This window comes from Camelus bactrianus, chromosome 29 (genome assembly GCF_048773025.1).
Source record: "Camelus bactrianus isolate YW-2024 breed Bactrian camel chromosome 29, ASM4877302v1, whole genome shotgun sequence".
In the NCBI taxonomy this organism is placed as follows: Eukaryota; Metazoa; Chordata; class Mammalia; order Artiodactyla; family Camelidae; genus Camelus; species Camelus bactrianus.
The window spans coordinates 27173331-27184332 of NC_133567.1; the positions used below are offsets into that span (position 1 = coordinate 27173331).

Sequence of the window (11002 nt, forward strand, 5' to 3'; positions counted from 1 at the left end):
GACACTAAAGCCCATCGTTATCAGACAAAACTGCAGAAAACAGGTACGTTATTCTTAAAAATGTAATGCTGGCTTTGTTGACTCAACAGGAAAAGTCACTTTTACTGGGATTAGCCTATATTCTCATGTGAATTCCACCACAGCTAAAGAACGGACAATGCTGAGCCGACACATCCATCATCTCTGTAGGAGTGGCAGTAGGAAGGATAAATGGACATTCTTTATTCTTTGGTTTTTCAGATTTTAAATCAGGGACTCTTACAGCTACAGGGCCACCAGGTTGGCTGAGCTGGGGCAACCCTGTCCCCCAAACCCCAGCTTCTCCCACTTCTCAAAATGAGGGCTGACTGAGAGATTCTGGGCCAGGGGTGGCATTGGCCCAGGCTGGGAGAAAGAGTAGGGAAAAAAAATCTCTCCTCCCCAGAGAGGGAGGGAAGCAGACAGACCCTTGCCAAACACGCTTGGAGTCTACACCGACCGTGGCACTGACTTGGCCAATTCCACAGACTACAAGGGGAAGGGAGCCTGCAGGCCCTTGACCGCCGTGTGTGTCCAGTCCTTGCCTGCCCTGGGGTGTCACACAGACCAACAAGAGTCCCCTGTTCTAGCAGGTAAGACTTAATCGTTTTTTAGAAAAAAATGTCCTAGTGCTTTTCAACCATGCAAGTTATAACGTGTGTTATACCGGACGTTGGAAGGCCAGTGGGGTGACGTGAACCAGTTAGCTAAGCCGCTGTTTTCAGGCTTCTGCCCAGGTTTTGATTAGTTCCATGATTTAGGGCAAACATCTGTACACAGTTCTGGGTAGTAGTTGCGTCTTACTTGCTACTAAATAGGGTAAGTTCTTCCAGGGCTGAAACTGGGACATCCCCATTGGAATCCCACCGCCTCACTCTGCTGAAGGGAAGGAGCTGGTGTGCCCCAGGGTGTGCTAGGGCCGGGGGGCCAGTGAGCAGGGAGAGGATGGCACAGCTCAGCCTGTGCTCCCCAGTACGCTGGGGCTCCGCCCAAGGTGTGCACAACCAGCCCGGGAAGGGGTTGACTGAATCTAAGTCACAATCAAAATGCTTGTACAATCTGTGATTAGTTTTTGAACTTGTGATTTATATCTGGCCCACTTTATCAAAAAATTTCTTTGAAAAAAGCAGATTACAACAGGACAATTAATTTAAAATAATCAATTAAAATTACAAATAATTTTGTAATTTTATTTGTCGGGGAGCCGGCCCTGGTGGCTGCAGAGCTGCTGCAGCTCTCGGAAGATCTGGCTGGTGTGGAAGACCTCGGCCACCCGGTCGCGCTCCCGCCACCTGCCTCTGCCGCTCGCTGGGGGTGGCGGCGGCAGGCGGGCAGCGCACCAGTGCAGCTTGCCTCCGGGCAGGCCGGGCGGCTCAGGGACAGGCGGCGGCCCTCTGGCGGCTCAGGGCAGGCGGTGGGGGTCTGGCCCACCAGCTTGCCCCTGTAGTGGAAGCTGATGACCACCTGGGAGAAGGCTGAGTGGTGCGCAGCGAGGCGGTGTAGCCTGGCACCAGGGGCAAGCCTGCGAGCAGCTGCCCCTGCGGGCCTCGGCGGGGCGGGGCTCCGCTTGGCCGTCCCCATGTCCTTGTCCCCAGAAGCCTCCTCCATCAACTTGATGATTTCGGAGCGCCCGCACTGCTACCACTTTCTATTTCAGAACTTTTAAGGGTCTTTGGCACAACATGGTGACATTTTGTCTTCACTTGATGGGAATGCTTCCCGGACTTCACATATTCGTGAAGTTCATTGTGTTCTTTTTCTCAAGAGCGTGTATCACTTAAAGTAATACTTCCTGGTGTCAATTTGGTAGGAATTATAAACTCGGGCACTAAAACAGCGTGCCAGTACTTGATGATGAGATCATAAGGTGGTGGTGGTGGTGGTGGGTGGTGGTAAGTGTGTATTGTACATATGGATTAGATTATCTTCAAAAAATGAGAATACACATTTGTAAACAATCTCATATCAAACTTAAAGACCAAGTTTGAGAAACACTAGGACTGACTTCAATTTCATGTTCTCCCAAGGAATCTTAACTCTGAGTTTTCTGATGTTATCGAGAAACGAAAAAAAAAAACGTCTTTTCTGACATCAATATAAACATAAAAGACAAGGAAGCTTAATGATACAGGAATATCCTGAGACTTCATCATTTCCTGCAAATGTTCATATACCCAAAAGTGATTTTCAAAATGTGAGAAAGATAAAGCTCCTTCTCTCCTACTTGAATACAATTACCATTCTTTTCACCTTTTCTCTCTTCATAGTGCATTGTTCTATGTCCTCCCTTCCTCCCTTGACTCTCCCTTCTGCATACTCCTGCTGCCAAATTCCCTTACTTCCACTTCCCTCTCCTTCATGAAGAGCCGTGTGAAAGAATCCGGAGCACAATTGACTGACTACTTGATATTGCTTATTGCAGCCAAATATGGCTCCTCCCCACTTAACCAGGCACAGAATCTTGAGAGGTTTTCCAGGGACAGTCTAGGTTCTCACTGATATTTCCAGCTTTTATAGGAGTCTGAGGGTCCCCCAATGTAGATGCCTCAGTGAGACAGGCCCAGGTGCAGAGTTCCAGAGCAGCATTTCCTCAGAGCATCTTCTCTAATCCTCACGTCATCAAGACAGCAACTTTGATTCTGTAAAATTCCAGTCCCTTGTAGACCTCTATAAGGGAGCTAAGAACTAGATTCACGTTTGTAAGATCTAAAATAAAATCTAGAAAAAGAATCAATGTGTAGACACACACACACGCACACACATACACACACAATCATTTTGTCATTTGTCATGATTCTTTGTGAAGAAAGTTTTGTATAGAAAACTAAATTATCATGTGAATATGGCCAGATGTTGATAGAATTTAAGTAAAAGTCATGTTCAAAAAGGCTGTTCAAAAAGATTATGGACTTTAATTATATATATATTCTAATACAATCCTCTCAAGAATAAGGATACTGTATATCTATATTTCTATATCAATATACACGTATTTCTTAATTCTTTGTTTCCCATCAGAAATATGTTATCTTTCCTGTTCATAAAACAAAACTATGCTGTTAAGGAATCATATGTTAGAATCCCTGTATATGATTTATCAACTGAAGTCATACTTTGCTACACCATAATTTTTTCATGGCAACTTTCACTTCTGCATTTCTTAGTGTATAGATCAGGGGGTTGAGCAAGGGTGTCCCAATTGTATAAAATACAGCCACCATCTTGTCTATTGGAAATGTGGTTGGTGGGCGTGTGTATATGAATATACATGGGCCAAAAAATATGACAGCTACAATAAAGTGGGAGCTGCACATGGAAAGGGCTTTTTGCCTTCCTTCTGCACTGTGATTTCCCAATGAGCATAAGATGACAACATAAGCGATAAGAAGGATTATGAAACTCACCATGCTTATGGCCCCACTATCAGAAACCACTAGCAAATTGATCACGTAAGCGTCCATGCAAGCAAGTTTCAACAAGGGCTGCAAGTCACAGAAACAGTGGTCAATCTCACTGGGGCCACAGAAGGGCAATCTCAAAGCCAGGAAAATCTGTGCTGAAGAGTGGATACAAGATCCTATCCAGGCCAAAATCACCAGTACACCACAGACTTGCTGACTCATGATGGCTGTGTATCGCAAGCGCTTACAAATGCCTATGTAGCGATCCAAGGCCATGAGGATGAGCACAAAGATCTCCATGCAGCCGAAGAAATGGGCTGCAAAGACCTGGGTCGTGCATTCATTGTAGGAAATGGTCTTCTTCTGAGAAAGGGCATCGACAATCAGCCTGGGGGCTGTGGTTGCAGAGAAGCAGGCATCAGCAAAGGACAGATAGACCAGGAAGAAGTACACGGGACTCCTCAGGGTCCAGCTTGTTTTAATAGTCACTAAAATAAGAAAGTTCCCCAACAGTGTCACAAGGTACAGAATCAAGAAGATCCCAAATATTGCTGTCTGCTTCCCTGCATTCTGTGTCAACCCGAAAAGAATGAGTTCAGTCACAATTTTATTCATCACCATGCTAGTGGCTGTAGGTAGATGCAGTTGGCAAAGATTTAATCTGAAGAGAGAAGAAAAAAAGTGACATCTTGGGAAGAGCTCTGAATTCCTTGTTTCTGTTCCCTGCTCTGTTACCTCCAACTGTCTTTAATCCCCTGTGAACCTTTATAAATCTGCCGATGCTCAAGCCTCTCCCAGATCTATCAGTTGATTTGGAAACTGGCTGCCTTGGACCACAGTTTGCATTTTGGGGATAAAAAAATAAATATCCTTTAAAAATTTTTTGATCTCAACCAAACTGAGATTGCAGAACTTGCACTTTTTTGGAACAAATTACTTAACTATTTTGAAATTTTGCCTTCATAATGAAAATTTGACTGTAAATTCTTGGCCTATCTCATTCTGAATTTTCCTAAGAATTAAGAAAAGATTTCAAACACACATATCTAGACACATATACACATGTATATTTCCAATTTTATATTTTTACTACATTTTTGAAAATATCCTTCTGAGAATCTTTCATCTTTTGTCAGGTCATATTTTGCAATATTGATATTTTGCCAAGATGGACATTAATCTAGCAAAATAAGTATATTTCTTGCTTAAGGATACAGTTGGTGGAAACAGATGGCCTGAGTTCAAATCCCAGCTCTACTATTTACTAGCCGCACAATCTTGGGGAAATCACTTTAGACATCATTATGGTCACTATGCAGATAAAATAGAAAAATATCTGGCTCATAGTAAGACAGACTTATGTAAATCTCTGCCTCTTCTATTCCCACTATTATGATTTTTGTTTCTTCTCTTTTTCTGTGACTTTTCTTCCCTTTTTATATAGTCCAAGTTGTCAATTATCCCATTTTTAGTTTAGGCAATTATTTCAAAATATTTTAAATTTATATAGTAGTTAGTGACTTCTCTTCCATAATTCGATCATTTTCATTCATTTCAAATACTGAATCAAAATTATCTGGAGTTATTTTGAGGAATGGGCAAAATAGTCCCATCTTCTTAATAGTTTGACAATATGAATTTTAAGATAACTATATTGTGGTGGCTCACAGTGAAAAAAAATGTGACAATGAATATATGTATGTTCATGTATAACTGAAAAATTGTGCTGTACACCAGAATTTGACACAACATTGTAAAATGACTATCACTCAATTAAAAATGTTAAAAAAAGATAACGTAAATAATGGAGATAACGTAAATGTAGATAATGTAGATAAGATCATTAATTATGTAATTAAGTTTATGATTGGTATCAGAAGAATGGAAACTATCTTAAGAGCAAAAAGTACAAATTCCTAGAGGATACACTGGTCAGTGAAGAGTTCAGAATCATGTTAAGAGATATACTATAACTTTAACTGGAGAGAGTCATGTTTTAAACCTGAGGTTTCTCTGAGGTGCAAATATTCAGAAGCAGAACTGAGAGATGGGTTAGCACAGCCACACTGCCTGGATTCCCACCCCACCCGTTGCCCATTATGGTGTGATATTTAACAAATCCCTGTTATCTTCACCTATTTTATTCACCTGTAAACACAGGTAATAAAATAACCACCTCTTAAGGTTGATATGAAGGTTGGATAATTCAGTATGTGCAAAGCATATGGAAGACACAGGTGTGCAACACTACAATTTTAGTGGTTACTTTCATTATGTCCTTTATTAATGTTGGCTTTCCAAAAAATACCTTCTATTGTTCAAAAACCTTAATCCAAATTGTTCGTTTACCTGAAACACAGCTGCACAGCTGTATTAAGCGTTAGTTCTGTTGCTGAGTGGCTGAAGTCACGTCAGCACTGCAGATCACACACCCGTTTTCTTCTCATGATGATCAGAAACCAGGAATGACTGTTTCAAGTAATATTTAAAAATGAATTAAAAGTGCAAACCAGCTTTAATATATGCAGCCCATAATGACAGGCATATAAAAAGTTAAATAGGCCATTGGTTGTGAAAAAGTGTGAGATCTAAAGATATGAAAATCAGAAGAGTGAGGGCATTTGGAATGAGAAATGAAAGCAAAATTTTAATGGAGATGATAAAGCAAATGCTTTGTCAGGCAAACAAAGAGAAGATCAATACGAAGCCTCTAGTTTAGTCAGATTCTGAAGTTATAGTAGAGAAGCTTGGGAAAGTAGGTTTTCTCATTAGCTGAAGGACATGAATGAGGGTATGATGTTTGAACATATTTTCATTATTAAAATACAAAATTTAGAGGCATGAAAATCATGAAAACAGTTTTTACTAAGGTGTACTCAGTACTTAGGAACAAAAATCACTCAAAGTTGTTTAATAAAATTGCTTTTTTTTTTTTTTTTTTTTTACTGAATTTAATCTAATTGGACTTTGAGCTCATCCATAATGAAATGTCTGCCTCCTTCAAGATGTCAGGCTTTCTCTGAAGGCATCAGTCTTTCCATCCCTTGCACTTAGAAACTCCACGGAAAGCGTGCCAGGTGATTCACTGTGTCCCCTCAAAAGTAAAGCCCGTGCCTGAAGCCATCCCAAATAGGGTTCACTAGTGGCTTCAGACTCCTTACTTCCTTTCTTAGAGAAGGATCTTAAGTGTTCATTCTCAATTTGTCTCTATGCAGAATAGCAAACTTAAGTATCTCCCTTCGGCTTTAAGAGAGTTGTTGCGATTGTCATTTCTAAGGTTTTACTTTTTAGAGCAGTTTTAGGTTCATGGCAAAATTAAGAGAAAGATACAGAGATGTCCGTTATAGTCCGTCCCTCACACGCGTGTAGCCCCACCTCATTATCAGTGTCTCCCACCAAAGCGGTGCACCTGTGACAGTGACGCACCTGCACTGCCACATCACCATCACCCAAAGGCTGCAGTTTACCTTGGGGCTGTGCATTCCATGGGGCTGGATAAATGTGCAACGACGTGTATCTGTTATCATGGTATCATAGACAGTATTTTCACTACCCTAGAAATAGGAGCATTTCTGTACTCCCCAAACACAGAACATAATATTTCCTTTCACACAATATTTAATCCTCATTAAGTTCTAAATAAAGTGTCTCGCACAATTTAGTGGAAGGAAAGTAACACTGAGTGAGAGCTCCCTGTGGCTTTCACCGTGAGGTTCATTAGCTCATACGTACCGCAAAACCAGACTGATGCTTCATAAATGTCACTCTTACAACTTACAAGTGGCCAATCCTAGATCCTCACAGGCCTAGACTGTGTTTCTAAATAGAGAGGACACAGTTTCAGATACTCTGTCTTTCCATCCTCTCCCTCAATCTACCTCCTTTCCATGTCTTGAAAATGAAAAGTGGGCATTTAAAAAATATGCTGAGTCATAAATATAGTGCAGTTGTCGCTCTGGCTTTCAGACACAATGGCTGAAGTACTCACTGTGGCTTTCAAAGTCCTCTAACTTGGTGCCAGCATCTCCTTTCCACTTTTCCTCCCAGTGCTCCTGCTTATGCGTGCTCCAGCCAGACCTGACGCCTGCTGTCCCTCCCACACAGACCCCTAACATCTGATTGTCTGAAGGTTCCGTATCTCATAGCAGCAACATGACCGTCCTTATACTCATTTCTACCTGTGTACAAGGAGTCCTGTTCAAATGCCATCTCAGGGAAGCCTTCCTGGGTTTTTCTAAATAACTTCCTTGCTACTGGCCATCCACTGTTAAAGGCTGTGTGTGTATTGAATTATACAATCACCAATTAGAGCCGCCTTTCATTTTTGCTTTAATGTCTTTTGCTCATTAGATTTTACCATCTTGTAAGGCAAGTTCATGTTACTCCACTTTGTGCACCTCAGACTAAACTGGGAGGTGGAGACTGGCAGGGAGTAGTCAGAGAGGAACCAGGACTAGAACTCAAGCCTGTGTGCCCCACGGCGACCTCTCTCTAACCCTGCACTCCACACTGCCATGCGAAGTACCCATCTCCAGCCGTCGGGGTGGAGCCGGCGCAGAGCCGAGGAGGCGTAAGCAGGCGAAGGAGAACACCCTGACGTGTGCGGCGCGAGTCCTGGCTGTCAGACAGATGCAGGCATCAGGAGGGCTCAAAGAAAAAAGATCCGCAGTTTACATGTGTATTTGAAAAATAACAGTGAGCAGGAGGGGATAGAGAGGTTGAGAATGATGGCAGGGGTCAGAGCAAAAGGGGAAAGTGTGAGTGGGAGAAAGAACCAGAGAAGGAAGGAGAATCCGGGGATGAGACGGGGAAAGACAACGCGAGGGGGACCACAGACCCACGGAAGGGACAGAGCAGTCTGTCCTGGGATTTCACTGCAGGGTTGTTTCTCTCTTCTTCACGCCTCATATTACCTCTTACTCCAGTTCCAGAAAGAAAACATGGTTTAGGGCTGCGAACAGCAATTCCAGTGGGTCCTGGATGACAAAGACTAGTATAATGATATGAGGACAAGCAGCACCACAGTGTCGTAGAGTCGTAGTGCCCCCAGGACCACCGCATGTCGTCAGTATGCACACCTGCCCTTTTCCTGCCCCCGAGTCTTGCCAATAAGAGATCTGCAGGTACAGGATACTATACCCCTGCTGCCTTCAATATACCCCTTTTTTCAATAACTGTCAGGCCTGAGCCAGCACTGCACTGAGCAGAGGCTCGTCAAAGCCGGGGAACCGGAAACACCAGAGTCTTCTCACTGAGGGAAGCGTGTTCCTGCGACTTCAGCTTTCTCAAGAGATAGAACTGGATAAAGGCCCTAAAACCCAGTGTCAAGTAATGGGCAAGAAATAAGAAATTGTTCAGGTGGGCATGAAAACTTACCTTTTTTCTTGTAAAAAAAAAAAAAAGAGGAATTCATAGCTTTTGCTCTTTTAATTCTGATTTACTTTGAAGAATCATGTGCTATGTTTGCCACATGCAAATTTTACTTCAGAAAAGATCCACTCTGCTTCCTGTTGCAGAATCTACGGGGAGAGAAGCCACTCCAGATACAGCCAGCCCTTTCTATGAGGCCTGAGTTAGAGGCTTCGAAAGGGCCCATAGTATGGGCAGAAAACTTCTTACTTCTGCTCTCAGAAATTTCTAGGGTGAATAGGAACTATCTGTACTATTCTGTGATAAGAACATGTCTAAACAGCCAGCTCTATTACCCCTAAAACGTTCCCTGGAAAAGCATCATTTGAATTAAACACTTCCTCCTCCATCAGGTATGTATAGGAACTTTATAAAAGTTCATAAATGCCCAGCCTTCAGAGGGATGAGGACTCCACCCTTCCCGCCCAACCCTGAGGGACTTGCTGCACGAGGCAGCGAGCTCAGTTCATCCAGCTCACAGCAAGCCCTGGGGCTAATTAACCCCAGACAAGACCGTCAACAGGCAGGCTCTGCCCACAGAGCCCTTTTCCCCTCCTAGTTCATCCTAACGGGTACCTCCCACTTCAGTTACCAAGGGCTCCACACTTGCCCCCTACTCCAAGGAGAAAAAGCACACTTTCAAGGTCACATTGAGGTATGGACTACTGAAGTTTACCAACTTTTCTGTCTTTTAAGTCAGATCTTTTCTAATGACACACAAAGCTCTGAGCTCAGGTAAAGGTGCAAACTGACGTGATCTAATTGAAGTCTAGCTTCATGATTTATGTTTCTGTAACTTTAGAGCAAGTTTCTTAAGTTCTCCTAGTTTCCTATCCCAGAAAATGTTAGTGTTAGATATAATAATTATTATAAGTCCTAATGATTCTGATAAAATACACTATAAATAATTACAATGAAGCCTACTAACTAAAATTTCTATAATTTCTATATTTTGAAGTCAGTAGTCAGTAAAGAAGAGAAGAGAGAAAATGAAAAGAAAAACATTTTAACGTATTTTTATTTTTAAATCCACTTCTTAAGGTATAATTTACATACAGTAGAATGCACCATTTTAAAACGTACAGTAGATGACTTTTGACAGAGGTACACACTCATATAAATGCCACCACATGGTAGGGGGTTGCTAACTTTATTCTTCTACTCAGAGGACCAGATTTTGGCTTTTTTGTGTATTCTCTTCATATTTATATTCTATTTTTTTACCTTCTGTTCTTTATTATTTGGTATCATTATGTGGTTCCTTCTGAAGTTCTAAATATGGTTCATATATTTCTATAATTATTTATTTATTAATTCAACAAATGTTTATCAACCACTTAAAATATGCCTGATGCTATCCTAGGCCCTGGAGATTTAATGGGATTTTTTTTTAAAGACACAAGTCCCCGTGTCTTTATAAATTGTGTTCTAGTGCCTATACCAGAAAACAGAATGAGTAATTCAACTGTGCACCATGTTAAAGAATGGTAAGTGCTAAGGGTAAAAGTTAAGCAGAGATGGAGGAATAGGAGTCACAAAATGCTGGTGGGTGGGAGCTGCAATTCTGGGAAGTCAGAAAAGTCGTTATTGAGAAGACACATTTCAATAATAAGCCAAAGTAAGTGAGGAGGTGGCCATGCCTATTTAAGGAGGAAGAACAGTTAAGACACAGAAAACAACCTTCCAAAGGTTCTCAGGCAGGAGGATGCCTGATGTCGAGTAGAAAGTTACAAGAACAATGGTGTAAGTGTCACAAACAATTGTTAGAGCTGAACCCTATAGAATGAGACGACACGAGTGGAGATGTGGTGAAGGAAGCCGTTTGGTGGGATTGTTGCTCAACTTTAGCCTCTGAGCCCCCATTTCGCAAATTGAAACTCGGAGACAGAGTTTGGATAAAGTAGGCAGAACAGCTTTATTTCCGTACCAGGCAAAGGAGATGACAGTAGGCTAGTGCCTTTAAGACTGTGAGCCCGATTTGGAGAAGGTGGTTGGGGGCGTTAGAGTAAAAGGCCAAGGAGCAGTGCTCCTGGTACTAATCAGGGCAAACCCAGAGCTTCATTTTCTTCTTTGATGCAATCATGCTGGTGTCAGGGGAAATCTGGTGATTTAATTTATTTTATTTTTAATTTTATTTAATAATTTGTCCCTGATTTCTGATATCCATTTTGATG

General features: G+C 42.0%; 1 protein-coding gene across 1 annotated transcript; it reads right to left on the reverse strand.

The window, feature by feature from the left end:
* Positions 1–3125: 3125 nt before the first annotated feature.
* On the reverse strand, positions 3126–4040 carry LOC105081066 (olfactory receptor 4C11-like). The gene has a single exon (XM_010970186.1). It carries the CDS (start codon positions 4038–4040, stop codon positions 3126–3128), a length of 915 nt encoding a protein of 304 aa, XP_010968488.1.
* Between the last annotated feature and the right edge of the window lie 6962 nt (positions 4041–11002).

Bases quoted from the DNA above. Each gene is read 5' to 3' on its own strand.
- LOC105081066 (XM_010970186.1), bottom strand. From the start codon at position 4,040: ATGGTGATGAATAAAATTGTGACTGAACTCATTCTTTTCGGGTTGACA.